The sequence below is a fragment of the Oryzias latipes genome, chromosome 24 (genome assembly GCF_053564925.1).
Source record: "Oryzias latipes strain Hd-rR chromosome 24, Olatipes_Hd-rR_3.1".
In the NCBI taxonomy this organism is placed as follows: Eukaryota; Metazoa; Chordata; class Actinopteri; order Beloniformes; family Adrianichthyidae; genus Oryzias; species Oryzias latipes.
In genome coordinates, this window is record NC_136260.1 from 19,922,822 (window position 1) to 19,948,094 (window position 25,273).

Sequence of the window (25,273 nt, forward strand, 5' to 3'; positions counted from 1 at the left end):
GAATCCTTACTGTTTTAGTTTACTAACACTCGCTTTTTTTTGCATTTTTTTTCAAACAAACACCTATTTCTACAGTAACTTTTTTCTTCTTTCATGGATTTTTCCTGCTGTCCCGTTCCTAATTTCGCTGTCCGAGCTGCACCAGACAAGAGTCCAGACCAAAGACCCTCTCAGCCATGGCTTCCTTTGTTCCTATGCGCCGCATATGACGGCTTCATGGGTTGGGCAGACTATATGGAGACACGTGACAGGGCTTGGAGAAGCGATGCTTCATAAGAGTGAAAGCGCAGAGGAGACGGGAGAGACACTGGAGACGGAAGCTGCGGCAGAGGAGCGCACAGGCAACTCTGGAGATGTCCTGGGGAAACAGAAACTTCTCTTTCAGGAGGAGCTGGAAAAATTAAGCTCCACAGAAGTGATTCTGTTAGATGCACGCTTGTTGCTTATTGAATTTAATAACTGCGTTTTTATTTTTTAATATTTTGGGATGATGCGCTCCTGACTCGGACTGACGCGCGGAGATAAAAGGTGATTCTGCGCACATGGAAAAATTATGTAAGGTAAAGAAAAGCACTTTTAATTCGTTGAGCTTAGTATAAAGATTCAAATTCATACTTTTTCTACTTTGTTTAATAATAAAAGCACAACTAATCATTTTGATGCATTGAGGTTTTGCGCAACAATTAACATTTACATATATTGTTGGACTATTTATAGTTTTATGGCTGAATATTTGTTTTTTAAAGATGTTATTATTACCCAGATGTTAGATATCATATTGGTGCAACAGCCAATTCAATATCAAGATAATTTCCTGGCTTTGAGCTAGAGTATTTTTATTTTGCTTGAAGATTTTTCTATTTTGATTTAGATCTTCCCAAAAGAAAAAAGAAAAAAAAACATAATGGACTTTAGATCTTTACACAATTGAATGTGATTTCCCGTCCTCAGAAGCTCAAGAGCTCAAGGATGTAAAAATGCATGTTTGTTGCAGAAAAAATTACGTTCTTATGCATTTATACATATTTCATCTTTTGAAGCTTTCAGTCTCCCAGTAAAATTTCATTTTTTTGTGAAGATGGCATAAAATTGTACCAAAGTAAATATTTGTTGTCTGTTTGTAGGTTATCCAGACATCTTAGGTTGCAGTAAAACCTCTCAGGCGAAGCCATGAAGTCTGTGCTAGATGGTGTGGCTGACACCACCTTTCGGACTATCACATCTGGTTTACAGTATCTGGGCTCCAACGACGCCAACTATGACAACCCCATCAGTGATGTAGACTTTAAGGGCAGCCTCGGTGTGCAGAAAACCGTGTCTGCCTTCCGCAGCAACCCCTTCCCGAACAAAGTACCTGCAGACGAGGAGCTCATCTTTAAGAGTATCCCCATTTTCCCCACCAATGCTTCAGATTTCTTCAACAACAGGAGCACATTCAGAGATGAGACGAACAACATACAATGTGGGGAGAACTTTATGGACATGGAGTGTTTCATGATCCTGACTCCCAGCCAGCAGCTGGCTGTGGCTGTGTTGTCTCTGACTCTGGGTACCTTCACGGTGCTGGAGAACCTGGTGGTGCTCTGCGTCATCCTGCAGTCCCGCACCCTCCGCTGCCGGCCGTCCTACCACTTCATTGGCAGTCTTGCCGTGGCTGACCTACTGGGAAGTGTCATCTTCGTCTACAGTTTTCTGGACTTCCATGTTTTCCACAGGAAGGACAGCCCCAATGTTTTCCTCTTCAAGCTGGGTGGAGTCACTGCGTCCTTCACCGCATCGGTTGGGAGCCTTTTCCTCACTGCTATCGATCGCTACATCTCCATTCACCGGCCTCTCGCCTACCGGCGCATAGTGACCCGGACCAAGGCTGTCATAGCTTTCTGCATGATGTGGACGATCTCCATCATCATTGCAGTGCTACCTCTGCTGGGCTGGAACTGTAAGCGCCTGAACTCCATTTGCTCAGACATATTCCCCCTCATTGATGAGAACTACCTGATGTTCTGGATTGGTGTCACCAGCGTGCTGGTACTTTTTATCATCTACGCCTACATATACATCCTGTGGAAGGCACACCACCACGCCGTGCACATGATGAGCCGAGCCTCCCAGAAGAGCCTTGTTGTGTACTCAGCAGATGGGACTAAAGTGCAGACCACACGCCCCGAGCAGACGCGCATGGACATCCGACTGGCCAAGACCCTGGTACTGATCCTGGTGGTGCTGGTCATCTGCTGGGGTCCAGTGCTTGCCATCATGGTTTATGACCTCTTCTGGAGGATGGACGATGACATCAAGACAGTGTTTGCGTTCTGCAGCGTTCTCTGCCTGTTCAACTCCACTGTCAACCCAATCATCTACGCCTTGAGAAGCAAGGACCTCCGGCACGCCTTCGTCACCTCCTGCAACGCCTGCAGAGGCAGCGGCCAGCAGCTGGACAACAGCCTGGAGTCTGACTGCCAGAACAGAAACATCAAGATTTCCGCCAACAGGGCTGCAGAGAGCTGCGTGAAGACCACTGTGAAAATAGCCAAAGTGACAATATCTGTGTCAACCGAAACTTCTGCAGAAGCAGTCTAATCGCCCTGCAGGAGGGCAAACATGCAAATGTTGTCCTCCCTGAACTATGCTCTGAAAAAACAGAGATAAGGTATTCCAGAGAAAACCCTCTCCTGATCCACATCATCACATAGATGCATTAGTGGCTCCATGGTTTTATGTTTGTGTACGTGCACACGATGTGCCAAAGTGCCAAGTAGGAAGGACTCAACCGAAAATGGAAGACCTGTGTACCATAGACTTCATGAAATCAAGTTAGCAAAAGCATATTATATTTTTGTACTGTGAATTCAGGTTTTTTTGAGACGATACGTCTTCATTTATGGGATAAGGGGCTACTGACATTTTTAAGTAGAGAAGTTTTACAGCGCCATTTTGGATTTTCTCATCTGTCTTGGAGCATAATTAAAAAAACAAAAAAAAAAATCTCTGCGCCTTGACTTTCTAAAGGCCTCATGATGCATTAAAACATTTATATAAGTATGAGCAAAATCAATGCCTGCAGTTTTTTTGATTGTTTCTTATTTTTAAGTCATAGTGGCAAAATAAGAAGAGATTTTTTAATGGAGGTTGGAATAAAAAAAATAAACAATAAAACATAAACTCTGCTCCATAGTACAAGTCAAAAAGCTCTTCAGTTTGCAATGTCTTGGCACAAAAATATAGCGCTTACATGACTTTTCCTTATTCAATTGTATAACTAACAACTGTACAGCGATTTCTTGCAAGTAAAGTGTTAAAATGGTATCATTCAGCTACACAGCCAGGACGACGCTAATCCCAGGCTTTTTGTCAAAGCTTGAACAGATCAAAAGTGAACTTAGGCACAGTGTGCTGGTCACAGCTGTGGGAGATTGAAGTGTTTTTTGTTTTTTGTTTTTACTATAGCTGCTCTCATCAGATGTGTGATTTCTGTGTGAAACCTTGTGACTTGGTAATCTGTTTCCAACCCCTAAGCCTTTTTGACCATTGCAGTAAATTGTTCTAGTGCTGCTGTCGCATTAAGCCATCCTTTCAGGAAACAAAACAAACCCATGGGCTAGCTTCACATGGCCAGTGAAGTTGTCTTGACATATTTCCAGAAGAGAATGTGTCTAGTGTTCTTTTTTATTTATTTCTCAAAACAACAATAAAGCAAAAGCCTTTTCATTAGCTAGGAACCTGAATCAAGGTTTGTGTTTAAGAATTCTTTGGAGTGGATCACGCACTTTGCAGAAGAAGCTGCAAGGTTGTGACTTTTTCTGATAGACGATGTAGTACTTAATCTAGAAGAATTCATGGCACAAATGTTCTGTAGAAATTTCTCTTGATGTGAACTTATCCAGACAGCTGTTTCTCAGTAAGCTTCGTAATTTTCCGCATTGGAGATCAAAATGTCAATTGTTAAGTGGCTTCTGTACAGTGGTGGCTTAATGAAGAAAATGTGACTTAAAAGCTCACAACTAGTCAAGTGCTTTCAGTATTGCTGTTTTCAAAAATTTCAAAATAAAGTCACAGCTGGTGTTATGATCCTTGGAGTTTTTTGATCGGACGGTGGATGGTGGAAAAAGGAAGATCTCAAAGGATCTGGCTTCATCCATTCCAATAATTCTTGTCACTAGAGGCAGTCACAGGTGGAGCTAACCCAAGACAAAGAAAACTCTCATGAAATGGTGATGTTTTACTGCCCCCTTGTGGAAAAACTAAAATATACACCAAGGTTTTTTGTTTTGTTGGTTTTTGATTTTTGATTTTTCAAAACGAATGCCTGCGACCCACTATAATGTTATTCAAGGTAGATCATCTAAAATCTGCAACATTACAAAGTATTAAAAACTTTTATATTGCTATGATCCAACCAAATGCACAAACATGCAAATGTCTGCTCTGAGACCAAAAAATCTGTGACATATGTTCAATCAATTCATTGCTCAAAAATAAATATGTATCTAATTTTGTTTACTGAAGATGCCAGTGGACTAAAAAAATCAAATGATCAAGTATGTATTTATTACAATTACAATAAGCCCAGGTTAACTTTAGGGATGCATAATTAAATTTAGTTTAAAAAAATTAACCACTTCTGGTTGCAGATGACAATTATTTGTTGAAAATAATAGATAAACAAACAGACTAAAAGTATTGTAGTCATTCACTACAAGTCAGGAATGATAATCTGCTAATGTTTTTTCACTGACGTATATCTTTATGAACTTTGACATGTTTTTTTAAAGCAATTCTCAACGAATTTAATGATCTTAAAGTCAAATCTACTCAAACTATGTTTGGGATTGCTCAGAAAGTGACTGCACATAACAGGGAATGTTTGGGGATGTTGGGCAAATCATGTAAAAATGAGTGCAAACAGGAAGTCTGCCATTGTGAGCTTTTTGAGCATTTAAATTTAGTTTTAATTTTCTGTTTATTTAAACAATTTAAAAATATATTTTACTCCTGGAATTCAAGACACAATTTTAATGAATTGTATCTAATTTTTTTTATTGTTTTGTATTGTTCTATAAGAGGAATAAAAAAAAGTTAGTATGGTACTTTTAGTTAATGCATTTCTGTCAGATAAATATAAATTGAGCAGTGACATAAGAAAAAATAATGCTGAATAATAACCAAACAAACTAAATATGAAAAATATTTACAACGAAAATGAAACTTTTACGATTAAACCGATTAAAACTCAAACAAAAACAAATTTGAAAAAGGCATCGTTTTTTAGCTGTTTGGGAAATGTAGTCACTTAACGTTTAAAACAAGCCAAATGAGGCTGGAACTGAACTACAAGTACCACTGCATCCCACTTGTAGTTGCGCATGCTCAGTTCCATCCAAATATCGGGACTGTGCAGGGAAGCAGTCGGTTGTTGGTTTAAATGTTGTCGGTTAAATCTGCCATCATCCGATTTTACACTCAGATCTTATTTAATCCTTTTCCCGGCATACGCAGCTTTTATTGTATTTGATGTCACGTTGGTGAGATTTGTTCTTAAAAAATAACGTAGGCGGAAGAGCAGCGTTTTAACGACCCCGGAATTGCGGCTACTTTCCTAAGTAGCTTAGCTAGTTAGCATTAGCGATTTCCTTGGATGAAAGGGGAATTTCAGGTGTCTTGGTCAACAAGTTTCGGAAATACTAAAACGCGATGGCTTGTGGAGTCACCCTGAAAAGAACTCTGGACTTTGACCCCCTAATGAACCAGGCTTCGCCCAAAAGAAGAAGGTGTACCCCGGTCATGTCGCCGGTTTCTTCGCCGCAGAAGTATCTGCGCATGGATCCGTCTCCTTTCGGGGAAGTGTCGTCCAGGCTCACCACAGGTATGTCAGAAGATGGGCAGCATTGTTACATTTGTTATAGCTGTGACTACGTTAGTATCTAGTGGTTTGTTTTTATTTGACTGAAGTGTCTTCAAATCCGAATAGTTGGTTAGTGTAGTAGTTGCTAAAGATAATATAGGATTATTAAAATGTATTTTTTATCTCGCTGTTTGGGGTCCAACTTCGAAACAGGAAGTCACTGTTTTTTTGTCAGGGACCACCTACCCTGCAGGTTTAACCCCTTTACCTGGTCTAAAACCTGATTTAGTTTTTAGATCACTTAACTAAACCAGTCACAGAACCGGGAGAACATAATCCAAGCAGGTGAAGAGTCCTTAAAGATCAGGGTTTGGAACAGGGGTCTGCAACCTTTAAAAAGTCCAATTAGTCCAGTTTTCCTACAGACCAAAACCTCTTAAAAGTCCAACTTCCTGTCCAATGGATAGTGACAATAATCTGTCTATCTGTCTGTACACTTTGTTTGTGTGACCACTATAAAATGTAGCTTTTAATAGTTGTGAATTAGTGTTGTAGTTTTTCTGTAAATATCCATGTTAATTTATTTTACGTTTTGCACATACAAGTTTCTTTCAAAATAAAACACATCCTGTGTCAAATACTCCTCCTGCAGCAGATGCATTAAAAAATAAAGTAAAAGTGCAAAAAGCCCACGTCAGACATGTTTTTTTTCTACCATTATTCATTCTTTTTCTAAACATAACATTTTACCATCATCTTGTTCAGTTGTCAAAAATCTAATCATCATAAACCAAAACCACAAACACATTTATTTGTAATTTTCTAATTGCTGGACTCTTCTTGGATCCGGGTTAGAGGTTAGGTTAATGTGCGACCGACAACATTTAGCCTTGGACGCACTTAACATACGTGCGGGCAATGCAGCAATGTGCATGTTGGCCGCGCGCTTAATCACCAGAATAAAAGGAAAGGCATAAAAGATCGATCTCTACTTTTATGGATCGATTTTAACAGCCCAGCCCCATGAACTTCAATTAACTTTGGTCGCATATAAATACGTGCAAATAACATCCGCCATGTTCAAATTTATTAGCATTTTTCTTCAAGTCAAAGAGCCAAAGTGGAGGAATAAAAGAGCTGCATGTGGAGCCTCAGGTTGTTGACTCCTGGTTTGGAAACACTTCTTTAGTTTGTTGTGTCACAGCAGACACATTTACGTCTACAGTTAGTTAATAGTAATTTTTTTCAAGAAGTGTAGCATGATTTTTAAATGAAGCTTTCGTTTGTTTTTGTTTTTTAAGTACAAATTTGGACAAAATGTTTTGTGTTTCAGAGCAAATCCTGCATAATATAAAGCAAGAGTACAAACGGCTGCAGAAACGCCGACACCTGGACAGCACTTTCCTGCAGTCTGATGGCTGCTGTCCGGTGGATCTGCAGAGCAGTCAGTGTGGATCCCCCTCACCAGGTACACACACATTTATACATAATACAGTAAAATACTTATTGTTTGAAAAATGCCGTTTAAAAAAAACGTTTTTTTAATTTTTTTTGTCAAATTCCCTCAAAATGAACTGTTTTTATTGGGGGAATTTAACTGAAGGTTATCATCAAGTTCACACATATATAATCATAGGATTTCTGCTATTATGAATTTACAGTCTAAAATTTAAATATAACAAAAGGCTTTCTTCCTCCTTGTGAACTTGGATTCAGCTTACAAACCCACATCCCCCCTGTAAACGGACACTAAGAAGACTCTCCTCCTGAGATGTAACTGCATTAACCGGTGGTCATTCGTGTCACACGCCCTCTTTTGACAGGTTCGTCCTCAGCTGCCTCGCCCCCCAGCAGGAAAGAACAGCCCTTATTCTCTCTCAGACAAGTCGGGATGATTTGTGAGCGACTACTGAAGGAGCGCGAAGACAAGATCCGCGAGGAGTACGACGAGACTCTGACCACCAAGCTCGCTGGTTAGATTTTCTTTTATAGGATCAATGATGTGACTTTCTGGATAGTGGTGACGGATTTTTCTTGTTTTCTTTGCAGAACAGTATGACGCATTTGTCAAATTTACACATGACCAGTTAATGCGACGGTTTGGAGAGCAGCCTGCCAGCTGTAAGTATTGATGGTCTTTGGTTGCAGTCTGGTTTAATGCATCTTCACTTCTCATTTCTGTGATCGGCTTCAATCTTTTTCAGATTTCATTGAGAGATTGTGTTCTGAATGCCAGTGTTTGTGTAGCTTTCACCAGAAGTTGTATAGCCTCTGATGGTTCATTGTGTTCTCTCGCAGATGTTTCCTGAGCGCTCCTGCCGTTTGTTTGAATATGCAAATAGTCCACGAGGGGCGGCTGCGTTTGAACTCGTCTCTGGCTTCAGTTAGCGGCACAAACATTTGCTGACTCTCCCGAGTTGGGACGGCTTCTTGCTGCAAACATGTGGGAGCTCTCAGAGGCACCATCAGTGGCCACTTGGTTGTTTTTGGTTGATTTCATTTTGATGCTTTTACAAAACTGCCATCGTTCACTTTGCCTTTTTTGTTTTTATCTCATTTTTTTCCACTGAAGTTGTTAGCAGTGCAGCTTTTTCAAATGTAATGTGTTTTTTTTTTTTTTTAGGGATGGATGGTGCAGCTTCTTGCAGCATTTTTTTTTCTAAGTGCATAAATCTTACTGGTGAATCCTCACATTACATTTGTATACACTGTATAACATTTTTTAATGCTTGAATTTAGTTCACTGTAAAAATGTTTGGTTTTAAAGGGGCTTTGACGCAAATACAGCAGATGAATAAAATTTGTATACAATCCTCTTTGGCTTTGCTAGTATTTTTTTTATTTCAATTACATCATTTCAGAATGGATTTTATAAAGTTAAAGAATTTATTTAGAGAAACGATTACTTATCTTTTGTCTTTAAGAAGTCAAACATGTACAAAGAAGTTTTCATATTAGGTGTAAATTTAACTGGTTAAAAATGAAACTAATAATTGTAAATTTAAACCTGTGAAAATTAGTTTTTATTCCTCACTGCAAAAATATTTAAAAAAAATCTAGAATTGATCTTTTTTTTCTCTTCCTTTTTGCTTTTTTTGATAAGCAAAATCCAGATCTATATGTTCAGTTTAATTTAATTGAATAATTTGAAATAATATTTAAATGTATTTTGTTTTTTTTGGTCAGTTGGTTAATGAAGTTACAGGATTGGACGAAATTGTCGGTACTGTACATGCACCTGTTAAATTAGTGCGCACCTATATGATAAATCACGCCTTTTCCATTTTAAAAAATTGATTTATACTTTAAATACTAAGATAATCATGATAACTGTAGTATAAACACAGACATTTCAAATCTTTGGGCTAAAAGTGAAAAAGTTTGCAGAAACATAATTTCGGGAGGAGCAGGGTTGTAAATCAAACGTACCTTTCGTGATGTAGAAAAGGAAAGCTCATGATTGGTCGAGTGGACAGGAAGTGGCATCAAAATGCAGGAAGTAAATGGATTTTTGTCAATGTGACCAGGTTGTGGAGATTTCGCTACTTCAAATGCTTTGTAGCGATACTTTTTTCTACATGCTTTCATAAACATGGCATGTTTCTTTAGAAGAACAATTGCAGCGAAGGTAACGAAGTCTCACCGCCAAAATGTATTCAAGTATGCACCATTTTCTTTGCACACCCATAAAAATGCTTTTGTTTTGAATTTGTTTTTCAATATATGTAGCTCGGGCGGACGCTGCAGCACCCCGAGGATGTGTTTATTCCAGCTATAACCGCCATGCCAGTTTTGAAGAAGCAGTTAAGTCCGTGTTTGCTAAAGTAAATCTCCCCTCCAGTGAGCTGCATGTGTCCACTCATCATGAACCTCCTCTCCTGTCCCTCAGACAGTCTCCAGACTTCCGGCTGTCAGTCAGCACATTACGGACCAACGGGATCCTGCCATCAAATGGAGACATTCAGCTGCAAACAGAAAGCCTGGCTAAGCAGGTTAAAAAACCCTGATAAATGTGCGCAGATCCCCAACTGCTCAGTCAAATAACCTGACTGAGGCAGAAACGAGTGGAAAGTGAGCCAGAAATTATGCACAATGACTGAACAATAAAGAAATAACCCACCAGCAAAAAAATAGAAGTAAAAAATTAAACACTGGATAGAAATAAACAACCAAGAGACACAAATCCCCGTCATGTTTCTCATGAAGAAGGACATCTATTAAGAGAATTGAACTTAAAGTTGCATCTTTTAGTATTTCTTATTCAAATCATGGTGGATCAGGAGCAGACGAGCTGGAACATGGCTCAAAACTGAACGGCTCTATAGCTCCAATATTGCTCGCCATTTTTGTTGTACCTGCAATTGTAGGTTGGGGGTGTGAGGGGCTGTAAGGGAGAAACAAAGGGATGATGGGAAATGAGTGTAGGCTTACTCCCTGCCAACACCAGAACTCTGAGGCAAATTTTTAATAAACTACTGCTGCTCTGATTTTTTTCATTTTACCTTAAAAAAAAAAAAAGACAGCTGGGAAGGCTTTGATAAATAAATCAAAAAATGAATGGAGTGGGTCTTTAAAGTGTTTCTGAATGTTAATTAGCAGTCTGTCAGAATTAAGTCTTCAGTTTCTTCTCTGTTCATCAGTTTAACAATAAATCTCCTGTAAAATTCATTTTTGTGTGTGTGTGTGTGTGTGTGTTGTTTAATTTGCGCTTCTCAGCTGATGCGAGACGGCGTGGTGGAAGTCATCTCTGCTGGAAAAGGAGTGATCAACTTTCAAGTAAACCGTGAGCTTCTTGCAGAGGTGAGTGCGCCTTCAAACGGTGCTACCCGAGAAACGCCGCCTGCTTCCTCGCCGTCTTTCTGTCCACCTGTTCCAGAAAGTGTTGGAGCCGTTCGGTAAAGGGGAGGATGACAAGTACGGGTTAAGCAGCGACCTTTTGACTTCCCTGAAAAGAGGAACCACATTAGTGGAGTACAGGTGGATGTCGCTGGATTCTTTCGTCTTTTTCTAATCACGCCAGTCTTCACTTTTGAACGGCAGGTGTTTTGTATTTTACAGCTCTCCAAATATCGCCAAGAAATTCCACGCTGGACACTTGCGCTCCACAATTATTGGTAAGTTTGCAAAAAGTTTCGCCACAAATCCATTAATTACGGGTCAAATTATTTTTCTTGTTGGAATTTAGAAGTGGATATTGTTTTTAAAAAATGAAAACCTTTTCTGTTTTTCAGTAAACTGACTTTTTGCTTTGACCCTATAAAGCCCACTAAATCAAAGAATTGGCATAAAATACGATTTTTTTTTAAACTAATGTGATATAGATGGTATCAATTACGAAACATTGAATGTTCTAAGTTTTTTGCTCATGTTGTCAATTAAAGATGCAAAAAATAGGGGGAAAATGCACCTTACTGACCCACTGTCTGGAATTTGATCCACACATTTTTAACACGTTTTAACTGAATTTCAAAGAGTTAATTGAAACAAATTTTGGACAAAACAGCAAATAGTCATTAAGGGCCACCATAAAAGAAGAAGAAATGTTAATAAAGTTGTGAAATTATGAGAAAAAAAATCAAAACTTTACATCAATAAAGTCTGAAAATAAAGCTATAGTTTACTAGAATATTGTTGTAACTTTAAGCTTCAAAAAGTCTTAATTTTGCAATGAAAAAATAAAATAATGAAAATAAAAAGATATATTTAGACAATCGAATCACACCATTCATGATCTCATTGAATCTGATTCACTTGTACAATTTTATTTGTCATCAAATTACGACTTTTTAAAAAGGCAGGACTTTTTTCTTGTAAAATTACAACTTTGTAAATCTTAAATGTTCAATTTTATATTCATAAGATGTAGACTTTTTTTTCTACTATTTTAAAATTATATCTGTGTAAAGTTTAGTTATTTCCCTCATAATTTTACAACTTTCTTCTAGTAATTTTATGACTTTTACTCTCATGTAATACATTTATTTTGTTCTTTTGCGGTGGCTTAATTCTCTGTCGTAATTGTCGCCATAAAGTTTTATAAATTAGCAAAACTTTTCCCGCTTACGGTGGAGATTTCTTAAAAGCAGCCGTTTAGAAATGTCCAGGAAAAGCCCCTCTACTGCCCCTAGTGGAATGATAATCCATTGCAGGGCAGAAAACATGGACCGAGTTATTTACAATGGGTTTTAAAGGAAGGGCTTCCAAAAAAACCTAAATTTGATATGAATGATTATAAAGGGTGAACTCTGTTCTCAGGAAACTTTGTGGCTAACTTAAAAGAATCGCTTGGAAACTCTGTCGTCCGGATGAACTACCTTGGAGACTGGGGCATGCAGTTTGGTCAGTGATTTTACTCAAATGTTTAAAAAGTCCTCTGACAGTGAAAACGGTGTTGGACAAAACCAGATCCTCAATTTCAGGGTTACTCGGAGCCGGTTTTGAGAAGTTTGGATCCGCTGAAAAACTAAAAGAGAATCCTCTTCATCATTTGTTTGAGGTAATCACGGTTTCTTTTCTTCAGCAAATAACTGTGTTGAGTTGAGAGATTTCCCTGTTTTTGCCGATCAGGTTTATGTCCGAGTGAACAAGGAAGCGGAGCAAGATGAAGCTTTGAAGCACGCCGCCAGGGACTTCTTTAGACAGCTGGAGCAGCATGACGACGAGGCGGTGTCGCTGTGGCGACAGTTCAGAGAGATCTCTGTCCAGGAGTATCGGGACATTTACAAGGTGCAGGTTTAAAAACCCTCTGAATCAACCGCCGGAAACAGGCAGCAGCAGATTTTGACAGTGAGATTGTTTTTTGCAAACCTTCCCAGCGGTTAGGGGTCCACTTTGACGTCTACAGCGGGGAGTCTTTTCACCGAGACCAGGCCCAGGAGGTGGTGCGGCAGCTGCAGAACCGAGGGCTGCTGAAAACCTCCGAGTACGTGACGGCGTCTGAGTAGCTACCCCTGCGATAAATGAACAAGCAGGTCACGTCTGATGATTGGGTTTCTTCTCTGTGCTCATGCTTTCAAGCAGAAATAAACTTTGACAGAGTAAGAAAACAGGATTTGGCAGGATTGTGGTTAAAACATTTTGTTTTTTAACTTTGACATTGACGACACAATCTCTTTAATATAAAGCAAACCTTAAGAGTCAGAAGATTCTCTCCAATTGTTATCAACAAAAGCTTCTTTTCTTTTTAATGTTCTTGTTCTTCTGTTGTAACATTTCCAGTATTTTTACAGCTTTATTCTCATACAAATTTTACTTTTTTCCTCCTAATTTCTTTTACTTTTTCTCATAATTTTATGACTATTTCCTCATTTTTTTCTTTTCTTATAATGTTACCACTTTTTACTCATTTTGCCGCTTGTTACTCGTAATGTTACAACTTTTTTCTCATAATTTTATGACTATTTTTCTCTATTCTCATAATTTTAACTTTTTCCTCATTATACCAGTTTTTTCTCATAATTTTACTGCTTTTTCCTCATATTTATTTTAACCTTTTTTTATGATTTTTCTAAATCATTTTTTAATTTTATAATTATACCAAGTTTTTCTTATAATTTTGACTATTTTGTCTTTTTTTCTACTTTTTTCTCATATTTTAATGACTTTTTTCTCTTTAAAAAAACCCTTTTCCTCATAATTTTTCGAGCTTTTTCTAGAATAAGAATAAAAGAATCCCTTTTCTCTGTTGGCTCTGACAGAAAAGGGACGGGGATACTGGACCTCTCTCCTGAAGGAGACCCGAGTAACGTCTGCACTGTTCTCCGCAGTGACGGGACGACCCTCTACATCACCAGGTTGGTACCAAACTGGACTCCATTCTGGACCAAACGGATTTAAGAAACATTTTTTAGCATTAAAGTTTCTTATCCAGGCTGTGTGTCATTCATTAAACCAAGAATATTACTGGTTTTCCCCAGAGACGTCGCTGCTGCCATAAACCGAAAAGAAAAGTATTCCTTTGATGAAATGATTTATGTGGTAGGTCTTTTTCATTTTGAATCATAGAAAAAGTTATTTGATTTTTATCAGTTTACTATGGTTCTTAAATATTTGTGTTAACTGTGTGTGTGGTTTTTTTTTTTGCTGTTAGTTATGCTGAAGATCTCACCCTAAAATTGTGTTAACGCATTTAAAGACCCACTCCGATGAAAATGGTGTTTTTAACATCTTGTGGCTTTTTTTTTGACGATGGTGGACATATATATAGAAAATTAAACAAAAAATTGCATTTTGAGTATTTCTTTATTCAAACTGTTGTGAATCAGGAGCAAAAAGCAAAAGAGCTTATTTGTGGCGTATAGCGAATAGTTCCGTGTGCGTCTTAGTTCAGTCCAACACGTCCCACCATCTTTGTTGAACCGGTAAACTTAGGTTGGAGGTGTGAGAAAGTGTAAACAGATAGGTGATGGGAAATGGGGCGGACTTACTCTGTGCCACAACAAACTCCTGCCGCTCTGCAGAAACTATATCCTGGGTTTTTATGTTTTAATTTTGCCTAAAAATGGCACCATCATAATTAAAAGACCACTTGGAACACTTTGAAAATAGATCAATAGATGATCGAAGTGGGTCTTTAATGGAAGCTTCAAATTGTAATTTATTTCTTTTTCATCATTTAAATGTCTTTTAGCATCAATCCTTTTCCAGCTCGTGTGTTTTCCTTTCAGACTGACAAAAGCCAGGCGAATCACTTCAGCCAGCTGTTCCAGATTCTGGGTGCTATGGGTCATCCTTGGGCCGACAGGTTAAACCAAAAACATTTATGCACCACATCTAGGTCTTCTACATCTCTAAACAAGACAAAAAATCTCCTAAAAACACAGTTAGATCAGCCTTTCACATCATTAGTGATTACCTGCTGTGTTTACGTCTAGTGAAGGGTAAATCACTTGCTGCAGGTGTCGGCACTTGCCCTTTGGCCTGGTTCAGGGCATGAAGACCAGGACTGGCGACGTGGTGTTCCTGGAGGACGTGCTGGATGAGGCTCGGGCCAGGATGCTCCACAACATGAGCCAGTCACACAGTAAAGCTCCGCGGCCGCAGGTCCAACACAGTCATGCAGGATGTTGACACTTAAAGAGACTGGGATGTTTTGCTCCGTAGCGACAAAGGAGCTGGAGGATCCAGAAGACACGGCGGAAAAAGTGGGAATCTGTGCTCTGATAGTCCAGGTGAGGAGTTTAAAGACTCAGTCCGATCCCAAGTTTTTTGCCAAAATCAAAAAACCTGTGTTGTTTTCTAGGACATAGTTTCTGCAGCACATTAGAAATTCACCTCTGAGTTGTGGCTTAAAGCAACCCCGCCCCCTTTTCCCCTCCCTGTTGCTGTTATCACCCACTCAGGGTATTTTTTACGTCACAATTGAGCTCTTTTAACCCTTGTGCTATCTAAGATGACCCCACCCTTACATTGACGTGTTCTCCCTACCATGACAAAGGTGGATAAAGGTGGAAAGATCTCATGTAATTCATTTAAACCAGTGAAGATCAAAAATCATTGAAGAAAAAAGGTTCAGAGCACTGTCTAGTGGGTCTAGATGACCCAACTCCCAATGTTAAAGTGCCTAGGATAGCACAAGGGTTATAAAACTGGATTTCTTCATCTGCAAATGCAATTCTGAGCTTAGTTTTCTCAGCATATGTCCTCCATCATCAGCAAAACACCCTTTTTGTTGGATTCGGTCTGTAAATCTTCAAACCTTCAGCCTAGAATGTGTGTTCCAGGATTTCAAAGGTCCGCTGCTGAGCGATTATAAGTTCGATTGGGTGCGGATGTTACAGGCTCAGGGCGACACCGGCGTCTTCCTCCAGTACACGCACGCCCGACTCTGCAGGTCCGACAACAAACTCATGGTTTTAGTCCTCGTTAGTGGCATAAAATATTAACTCCTCATAACCAACAGAGCTTGTTTTATTTCTCCAGTTTATTGAGGACAAATAAAGGTGTGGATGAAGGTGAATTCAACCCCTCCCTTTTACGGGAGGTGACGAGCACCAACGTCCTGCAGCACCTCCTTCGGTAAGCATCACTTGTATGATGCTGTGTCAACATGTCCACCTACATTTCTTTTTGGTTGTCTTTAGCTACGATGAGGTGCTGCTGCAGGCATCTCAGGATCTGCAGCCCAAACATCTGGTGAACTTTTTACTGAAGCTGAGGTGAGAAACAGGTTTGTCTTGTGATTGAGTGAATGCAGGAGGTCAATGTCTGTCTGTTTTCATTTTTTATAGCCACTTCATTGCTTCAGCACACAGAGATCTGCCCGTGAAAGGAAGCCCGCCGGATGTCGCTCAGGTAGAGAAATTTAGCACAGAAAAACCCAACAAAAAGGGCTTCAGTGGAACAAAAACACATTTTTTAATGCAGATTTTCAAAACTTTGATGTATCCCCGTTGGAAAACCTGCACACAACAAATAAAAATGCACTTGGATTTGTTTTTCACCCTCATCAGGCGAGGTTACGCCTCTTCAGGGGGGCCTGCTCCGTCCTGGCCACTGGGATGCGGATCCTTGGCGTCACGCCCGTACAAAAAATGTGACAGTTGAAGTAAAACGGTGTCATTTCTGTAAATATTTCTAAAATAAAGTAAACTACTGGTTTAAAGTGGGAACTTTCTCTTTTAACCCAGTTGTTCTGGAGCCACAGTGAGTCCAGAAAACAGCTTGCAGCAGATTTATGAAAGGATTTCAGGAGGAAAGGTTTGACCCTTGCGCTATCCTAGGCACTTTAACATTGGGAGTGGGGTCATCTAGACCCACTAGACAGTGCTCTGAACCTTTTTTCTTCAATGATTTGTGATCTTCACTGGTGTCCATGGATTACATGAAATCTTTCCACCTTTATCCACCTTTGTCATGGTAGGGAGAACACGTCAAAGTAAGGGTGGGGTCATCTAAGATAGCACAAGGGTTAAATATGTCACCCAGTTCTGACACCCGAAGGTCAAATACTTGACGAAACTGTTAGACAACTCACGACGGAGATTTGCTTTACATACAAATCTGCAAATTCTCCGCCGTGCGTCCGACAGCTGAAGCCGACTGGACAGTTTTCTAAAGCAGCATAAACTGACAGGAAATGTTCTAAACATGATAAAACCTGTACGGAGCACACATGGATGTCTCTCAGCCGACAGGTACATCAGGTTCCTTCAGCTGAAGCGGCTCTGCAGGTTGTTTCACATGGTGACATGGCAGATTCTTCATGTTCCTCCAGGCTCCCGTGTTGTCCGGTTATGACACGTATTTAAGTTTCTGCATGTCAGTTTGAAAATCTTAAACATCTTTCAAGTGAAGCTAAAGCCAGTTTAATAAAGCAAACATGAGCCTCCAGACTGAAACGGTCTACTCTGTAACTTCTTTTTTCATATTTTTAATGTAATGAAAGTTTCCTGATGTAGTCTGGAACTGAAAATTATGTGACTTGGACCTAAAATGGTTAGGGGGAAAGTGTAAGGGGAAAAAAATGGTACAGTACCTCCAAATACATTGCTTGAAAGTTTCAAAATAAGAGTTTCTTTACTCCTTTCAAGATAAAGGTGGATTCCATCAAGTAGCAGAATGGTGCAGAATATTTACAAACTTTACACGCACCGTTCTCACCTTTGGCTGACAGACAAACAAGAAAGAAATCTTGATTCGTAGTTAATTTAGAAAACTGTCCTTAACCCTTTAGCTTCGGTGGTCCTTCATGATCTCCAGAAGCTCTGAGGCACAGCAGAGCTCCTCCTCCTCCTCCTCCTCCTCCTCCTCCAGGAGCACGAGGTCACACGGAGATCAGTTTCTGCTTGGACTCTGCACTCGCGTCCAGCCGGCTCACTCTGGACGTGTCCTGCTTCGGGAGGCCGTACAGGTAAATGGAAATGCACACGAGGATCGCTCCGCTTGCAAATGCAAAAGCTGCAAAAGAAAAGAAAAACAGCAGAGTACAAACCTTAAACATTTATATTTTTTAAATCAGAAGTTTACTTATTTATGTTCATCATGAATATTTATTTTTTACATTTTTATTTGAAGTGAATAAATAAAGTTATATCCATGTAATAAAAATTCATAAACAAAAACACATTTAGTCGTTCGTTTTGTGCATAATGAATCTAAGCAATAAAACAACCCGAATTGGGAGCCGAAAGCCGGTTTTCTGGCCCCGCCCCCCTCGTTGAAAAGGATGTTTTGCAGAGGAGGCGAAAAAAAACTGCTGGAGGCATTAAATTGTTCTTTGTGGTTTCAAAATGCTTCAGTTTCACATTTGATGTGAACCTTTTTTTTCTCCCCACGTTGAGCGGCGGCATAAACCACGCGTGTTATCGCTCATTTCTGTGTCATTTTTCACACTGTTGACTGAATTCTGATAAAGTTACGTGTGGAACTGGGTTCATACTTTGCACGAGTAAAAAAAAAAAAGTTAAATGAAAGACAAGAGGGATTTGTTTGGCTGGGATTTGCATATTAGAGGGGAATAAAGGTAAAGTAGCGAGTAGCGAATTACTTTTTTAAATTAGTAATGAGTAAAGAAATTTAATTACGAGAAAGTAAAGTAATCGATGACTTCTTAAAAAGTAACACTGCAGGCCGATCAGTCCTTCTCTGAGCAGCTTTTCTAGTCATTTTGCTGTTTCCCTTCCCTCTCTATGAATCTGGTTAGGAATGCTGTTAATTACAGTTGGGGTGACGGGGACACAGCCTCCACCCATCTCAGTTTGGGTTAAAAAATGCAGATGTTTCTAATATTCAATCTTCCTTTTTGTCGCATTGACCGATGTGTCGGTGTGTGTATGTTTTTTTTAACATGTTCCTCAAATCAGAACACTCACTTATCTGCAGCCCGAACAGCAGAACAGACGCGATGGTCGAGAGAACGATGGCTGCAGCGGCAGAGAAGCCCTTCATGATGTTGTCCGTGTATTTCACCACCACAGAGGTGTAGAGGCCGCCGACGCTGGACAGAACTGGCAGAACAGAAGAGCCAAATGAGCCGGAATAGTGACGGTAACCACGAAACGTGTTCTCGGCGTTGGGCGTACTCACAAACGACGAAGCACACCCAGGGAGTGTAACCGAAGAAGAAGCCTTTCTCCAGGACTTTGTCTCCGTCAGTCACGTAAACACCAATCAGGGTGACCACGATGCCGGACAGGTACATCTGGATGTTTCTCACCCACAGAGATGTGTCCGAGCTCTTCAGCACCTTCTCGAAGTAGACGCCTGACGAAAACGGGAATGAAGTTACTTTAAAGTTCTTTTTAAGTGAAATGCACACAAGTTTTTACCTGCAAATCCAGAACAAAGGACAGCAACTGCAATGGCAACAAACCCCATGAAGGGATTCTGCTCGATCTGTGATTGAAGGAGAGGAAACCCTGAAAGCTTCTGCAGTCCAACCCGCAGTGAGGTTAAAAGTCCCGACTCCAACCTGAACTTTGGTGGCTTCGGCCGGCCGCCACTGGACGAGCGTGACGCCTCCGCAAAGCATGAAGACAGAGAACCACTGCAGGCGGCTGAGGGAGCGGTTCAGCATAAGGACCGTGCACAGCGCCGTGCACGGGATCTTCAGCTGGTACGTCACCTACGCAACCCAACGAGACATTTCTCTAAAGGACATTTTGCTTGGTGAGTGTATTTAGGGAATATTTCCCACCTTCCAAACTGTAAACACACCTGATCCAGGTAACCAGCATCACCCAAAGCAGCGGTGGACGGTAATCATACCTGATAAACGGCTGCGTCGAGGTTACTCAGCGCCACAAACGCCATGTTGTTCTGAATTGCGTAGACGACGGAGGGAACGCTGAGCTTCAGCAGCTCCTTCGGACTGAAAATAATGTGTTCTTCTATGGTGCTCTTGAGTTTGACCAAACTTCCTGTTTCCCTGGTGACATCACAACGTGACAGCAAGTTTTAACAGCAAATAGACACAAAATACTGCCTTAAAAGCTAATAGAATCAAGGAATAAAGCTTTAAATAAAATATTGAAAGTTTAAAACTTATTAAACGCTGCAAACAGTGGTCAAGAAAAAAAAAAATAGCAAGACTTACTTTGTCAGCATCCCCAAACTTAGTATGAGTTTAAAGACCTCTGTGATGCAAACTGCAGTTGTGGAAAAGTACAAATCTCCAGATGAAATGGTTCTGGTGTAGCGTAACGCCACGGTGTAGGCAGCTGCCACCAGAGTCATCACAGTCAGGCAGTAGAGCTTGAAGACGACGCTCACGTTTTCTGGGAACAGAAACAGTTAAATGTCGTCAATGCCACATGATCTACAAACCTGGTTATGAGAATCAAGATCAGCTATAAAATAACTCAAATGTGTGTAATTTGCCTGATTCTAAAATTAGCTAAAGGCAAACATGAATTCCAAACGTCAAGTTAAGCAGAAAATAAGATAAATTGGCAAAAAAAAACAAAAGCACTAGAAATCAAAATGAATTATTGTCTGAAGTAAAAAAAAAAATGTTGGAAAATATTAAGGAGGCTGCAAATGTCACCAAAAAAGTAATGTGAAAAGAAAAAACAGCTTTTTATTTAGTAAAAGAGTTCAAATAGTAAAGTCCATAGGAAAGTTTTATTATTTAAAGAACTCATAAATAATAATCCTTCAACGCTTTCATTATTTATTTATTTTTGATGATATATTTTGCTAAAAGTTCGCGGATGTTCTCAGCTTTCAAAATAAGAACAAACGTCTGGGGGAAACGTCTTTTTCAACAGGAAAACTTTAGATTTAATTAAGCAAAAATTGCAAAAGCGAAAGTATGAACAGGAATTTCTTGTGGGGATAAATAAATGAACCAGAATGGTAAAAACATCTGAAGCCTAAAAAGAAAAAGACGACGAGGATTTTATTCTGAAGGTTGTTTTAAGCATTTACACATTTTTATTTCACTGGTTTAAAATGTCATATTCATAACCTTGTATATTCAAATAAATATTTTGTATCTGTTTAAAATTGTAGCACTGAATATAATTTAATAAAATAATTATAAGCAAACGTGTAAAAACAACCGGGAGGTCCAAACAGTGACAGTCAAAGTCCATTTAGTCAAATTAGGTCGTTTTTTTTTAAGGTTTTTGTTTTTAAAACACTAAATGTGTTTAAGGGAGGAACATTAGCAAAAACCATGACTTTATCTACGCTTATCAGTTGATACTAGTGAAGAAGGAAGGAGCGGCGTGATGATGCTGGAGCAGAAAAAATGTTTTATTTTTCCATTTGTCGTGGGTTGCTAACATTAGCTTTAGATGCTACAACAATGTTTCCCCCCATAAAAAACCCCCCGCAAACTCACCGTTTGCCATCTTTGCTCTGTTCCGTGTCTCCGTCGGGAGCTGAAGAGTCGGATGGTCTTTCTCTGGTTACATGACTTGAAAACATCCAGTTCACTGAGAAATCGCCGTTAACTCTGCGGCACGTCAGCAGCGCCTCTAACGCAGGGGTGCGCTTGATTTACGCTCCGGCTAGGAACGAGGTTTTTTTTTGTAAACAGATGCCCGCTTACCAAGAGAAAAAAAGGCACAAAGCCTTATCGTGAGGATTTTAAAATTGCTTTAAAAAAAAGCCTACAAAAGAATAAGGAAGGGTTCTACGTTTGTATATTTTTTTATTTTGAAAAAGAAATGACAGACTTAGAAACTATATCAAAGACATGTTTGGTTCATGTTTACGTCCGACTGATAATCCCCGCATTTAGCCGGACTTTGGACCGCACTTAAGCACTCAACACATTTAGAGGATGACGTTTAGTTATCTTTATTGTTCAGAAGGTAAACAAAAAGAAAACATGCTTATAATGAAACCTACATTTTAAACATCTAAAATGATATTGTACTTTCCTTCCAGTCTGCTTTTAAAAGATAAAAAAAACTGGAAAAAAAAACTTCAGGAACCAGAATTCAATCAACTGAAAAATAAAGTTAACCCTTCATAAAACCAAACATGCTTTTATTTGTTTTATGAACCATTATTATAAATAAAGATAACGTTAAGAAAATTCTTTAATGCCCCAAAGTATTACTCGGGAAACTAAATAGAAAATATTTTAACATATAATTCTGTCATGTTGAAAGTATTTGGCACACCTTAAAATAAAAAGCGGCGCAGCATTCAAGGAAAGATTCCAATGAAGCATTTCAACAAAGATACCTTTTTTGTAGTGTAATACTACGATATTCATCTTCAGGCAATCAGATGTTACTGTGCCAAACCAGACAAAAACACCTGAATCTGTTCAGCACTCCAGACACTTTCTGAGAAACAGCAGACCTGAACGACAGCACAACCTGTTGGACACATACTGAAACTGCAGGTGGTTTCAAATCAATAGAAAAGCATCAGTAGTCAGCTTTCTGTTCGAGCTGCACTTAAAACCCAGCCAGAAACGCATCTCTGGTGCGTCTGCACTCATGAAAGGAACGCGGCAGAAATGAACGCAGACAGGAGCTCAGGAGCTGTCGGAGTGAACGTGTTCGAAGCCTTCGCTCTCCTTCACCAACGCCCGCTCCAGAATGACGCGGCCCTCTTTGTAGCGCTGACTTTCCTCCGTGGCAAACTCGTACATCCAGCCCAGCTTGCTGTTGCAGTTCTTGCAGCTGACATCCCGGACCATGTGCCTCCCTGTAAGCATGACTCGGTCTTGGATTTCGCTGTGTTGCAGATTCACAACCTGCAAGAGATTCGTCTCTTTTATGTCACAGTCAAGGAAAACCTCTATCTGATGTTTTTAAAGGCCAATGTTTTTGGTGTTTTGGAAAATTCTACTGATGATGTGAGACGTTTATTAGGAAAGCTGAGCTCAAAAATGAATTTCGGACCATTTCTTTCTTTAAATTGGTGCGAATCAGGAGCAGAAATGACACTTGTAGAAGACTAGATCCATGCACGTCTTCCTCGTCTGAGCTGCATTCAGCTCCAAACTGTAAGTCTGGATAGCTCCAATATTGCTCGCCATTTTTGTGGGTGGGAAGGGCTGTGAGCTTTTAAACATATAGCTCAGCTATGGGTGACGGGAAGGGGGGACGGGGTTCCTCCATGCCAACAGTCCCACAACTAAAAGGCAAATTTCTAGTGAACAAATGCCGCTCCGCAGAAACTGTCCTATAGAAAGTGATGCAGGTTTTTTGATTTGATACCTCCAAAAGGTGATCAGAGCGGGACTTTAAGACGTAGGTTGTATAATATTAAATATCTATTCAAATAACGCAAGAATAGCACATCTGTTCTTGATTCTGTGAAGTTCCATTACCTTGTTAAATAGAAACGCTCTGCCAGTGGCTCCAGTGAAGCGCGTTGAGATGAGTTCAGCCCGGTTGGTCAGGACGGTGTCACAAGTGCCGCAGGAGAAGAGGCGACTTCCACCAATGTGATCCAGAAAGATGCGTCCCATTTTATCTTAAAACTACAAATAAATGTAAAAAAAAACAACAACAAATAATAAAAGGGAACATTTCATGAAAGTAATAAAGGAAATCCTCAGAATGCAGCAAAGTCGGCAAAAAATGAAATAAAAAGGGGAGATTTGCAGTTTCATTTCTATTCTGTCTCATTTTAAAGAGCTATTTCCCAATCATGGGTCTCTTCAGGTGCCGAATACCGGATTCACCATGGAAACGCATGGAGAAAAAGAGAGAGCGCTATACTTTAGTAAGACGGAGTCAGAGATTTTAATGACGGCGTATGAAAATTATACGTCCATCAAAAAAGTAACACGGCTGCATCAAAAGAAACAGTTTCTGCTTGGAGAAAAAGAACAGACAAAGTAAACGCAGGAGTTTCTGATCTTACTTCCGATTATATTGTGATGTTTATATATACAACTTATAAAACTTAAATGAATTGATTCAATCGGTAACAAGTAATTGAATTAAATTTATTCAACCTAATTTCTTACGTCTATCCAACTTAATAATTGTTTATACAACTCAAAATTACATATTTATTTAACTAAATGTCATTTTACTCCAATTCAATTAAATGTTTTTCCAAATTAATTTATTGTACTTCTTGAACTTTCATTTGTCTAAGTTTGAGGCCGCAGATACTCTCATTTTCATAACGTTAAAATAAATGATGCAGTGTGGATTTGCAATATAACGTTCATACAATTATCATGACATTGATTCTAACTTCAGTTCTTGCAATGTCATATAGCACTAGAGGTGCCAAATTAAATCACCACCCTCTCCTTTCCTCTCACGCATAGTGTAGAAAGAATTAAACAAATCAGTCCAGACAGGTAAAGGGAATGGTATCCCACAATTCCCTGCACTGCCGCTCTAACAGCAGCACCAAAGTTACACCTACTTATATGAATTAATTTGAATGAAAGTTCAATAACTATGACTGATAACCATGTGTTATTTTTAAGTTGACTGAACTCAAAAATATTATTTATCTCAACTGAAGCAAATAATTAAGTTAGATGTAAAAAAAGTTTATCTTTCCAACATCCATACGTGGTCTTATCACCCTCTCACGGTGGAAAAAGTATTATCTGAGCTTCTTCATCCACTAAATCATCTTCAAATGGACACGCCATGCTGCTTCGCCTCTCTGAAAACAAACTAACCTTCAACTAAACCTGCGCCAGACCAGGTTATGTTCAGAGCATGAGTTGCTATGGCAACATGACATACCCTGAAACATACCTTAATTTCTGGAACCTAAATCTGAGGTTATCCGCGTCCTCAGCCTCAAATTCACCGTGGTAACTAGCATAACCTGCTTTCTAGATTACCCTGCAGACTATTCTAGCCAACACTGTTGTTGTTGAAAAGTAAAAATCTCCTAAATGCTGTAATCCCACTGTTTCTGGAAACCCCTGAACACGGCCTGCTTTATTAACAACGTTGCATTACACTCAAGTTCAACTGCTCCAACATTTATTACTAATTTTGTGTTCTTTTGTATCACAATTCAAGTAAAACATTATAATTATTGGTAAACATTCAATGTCACGTTCTGTTTGGTCAATCAATGCTAGACAAACATTCGCTAACATAACAACGTTACGGCCATGAACTCGATAAATAAACGATCAACATCTTACGTTGTAACAGAAAAAGATACTTCAAACTGTTTATTTAAGTTTTCCGAGTCCCCAACGTGTCTTTATTTTACCTGCGTGACAAATTATTGTCGAGTCTGCAATCGGAGTTGGCATCAAAACAGAAAACACAGGCCGGAAGTTGATACTTTTTCTTTGGAGTTTTCCGGAAGATTATATCTTTTTAAAAAGGATCGCCCCCTACTGGTAAAACGAGTATCTACAGATCACCACTTCGTGTAATTAATTGATCGCTTGACTTTTTTGATGACCAAAAAAAAAAAAACCTAATAAAAAAGACATAAAATATTTTGTCGAATTATTTCCTTAAATAATATTATCAAACAAATCCTGTTGTTGTGCGCCCACACAAAACATTGATACTTTGCAGG

General features: G+C 39.3%; 5 protein-coding genes across 8 annotated transcripts; 3 read left to right on the plus strand and 2 right to left on the minus strand.

Annotated features, from left to right (window-relative positions):
• The first annotated feature begins 259 nt into the window (after positions 1 to 259).
• On the plus strand, positions 260 to 4,068 carry cnr1 (cannabinoid receptor 1). 3 transcript variants are annotated; one of them, XM_004083417.5, is made up of 2 exons: positions 260 to 560; positions 1,125 to 4,068. In XM_004083417.5, the coding sequence occupies exon 2, from the start codon at positions 1,171 to 1,173 to the stop codon at positions 2,578 to 2,580; it is 1,410 nt and encodes a 469-aa protein (XP_004083465.1). In that variant the 5' UTR covers positions 260 to 560; positions 1,125 to 1,170; the 3' UTR covers positions 2,581 to 4,068. The 3 variants fall into 3 exon arrangements, with proteins under 3 accessions (XP_004083465.1, XP_011489829.1, XP_011489830.1); XM_011491527.4 differs by having other exon boundaries at positions 286 to 555; XM_011491528.4 differs by having other exon boundaries at positions 286 to 528.
• A 976-nt stretch (positions 4,069 to 5,044) lies between these two features.
• On the plus strand, positions 5,045 to 8,658 carry akirin2 (akirin 2). The gene is made up of 5 exons (XM_004083416.3): positions 5,045 to 5,863; positions 7,176 to 7,310; positions 7,666 to 7,815; positions 7,892 to 7,963; positions 8,141 to 8,658. The coding sequence occupies exons 1-5, from the start codon at positions 5,692 to 5,694 to the stop codon at positions 8,149 to 8,151; spliced, it is 540 nt and encodes a 179-aa protein (XP_004083464.1). The 5' UTR covers positions 5,045 to 5,691; the 3' UTR covers positions 8,152 to 8,658.
• A 650-nt stretch (positions 8,659 to 9,308) lies between these two features.
• Positions 9,309 to 16,445, plus strand: rars2 (arginyl-tRNA synthetase 2, mitochondrial). Of its 2 annotated transcripts, none has more exons than XM_004083415.5 (20): positions 9,309 to 9,470; positions 9,572 to 9,645; positions 9,732 to 9,834; positions 10,559 to 10,642; positions 10,719 to 10,819; positions 10,901 to 10,956; positions 12,098 to 12,181; positions 12,262 to 12,338; positions 12,410 to 12,568; positions 12,658 to 12,764; positions 13,540 to 13,635; positions 13,759 to 13,819; positions 14,509 to 14,585; positions 14,740 to 14,864; positions 14,945 to 15,012; positions 15,565 to 15,674; positions 15,764 to 15,859; positions 15,925 to 15,999; positions 16,072 to 16,135; positions 16,294 to 16,445. In XM_004083415.5, the coding sequence occupies exons 1-20, from the start codon at positions 9,435 to 9,437 to the stop codon at positions 16,378 to 16,380; spliced, it is 1,740 nt and encodes a 579-aa protein (XP_004083463.1). In that variant the 5' UTR covers positions 9,309 to 9,434; the 3' UTR covers positions 16,381 to 16,445. The 2 variants fall into 2 exon arrangements, with proteins under 2 accessions (XP_004083463.1, XP_078799035.1); XM_078942909.1 differs by having other exon boundaries at positions 9,337 to 9,470; positions 9,572 to 9,650.
• A 1,140-nt stretch (positions 16,446 to 17,585) lies between these two features.
• Positions 17,586 to 21,265, minus strand: slc35a1 (solute carrier family 35 member A1; the record flags this gene model as incomplete). Its single annotated transcript, NM_001104842.1, is given in 8 exon segments — positions 17,586 to 17,740; positions 18,655 to 18,789; positions 18,869 to 19,045; positions 19,111 to 19,177; positions 19,254 to 19,406; positions 19,550 to 19,709; positions 19,878 to 20,058; positions 21,129 to 21,265. Coding segments are annotated over 8 exon segments (1,017 nt in total). The 3' UTR covers positions 17,586 to 17,606.
• A 684-nt stretch (positions 21,266 to 21,949) lies between these two features.
• Positions 21,950 to 24,990, minus strand: ypelb (yippee-like b). The gene is given in 3 exon segments (NM_001104711.1): positions 21,950 to 22,502; positions 23,082 to 23,234; positions 24,956 to 24,990. Coding segments are annotated over 2 exon segments (363 nt in total). The 5' UTR covers positions 23,223 to 23,234; positions 24,956 to 24,990; the 3' UTR covers positions 21,950 to 22,280.
• Between the last annotated feature and the right edge of the window lie 283 nt (positions 24,991 to 25,273).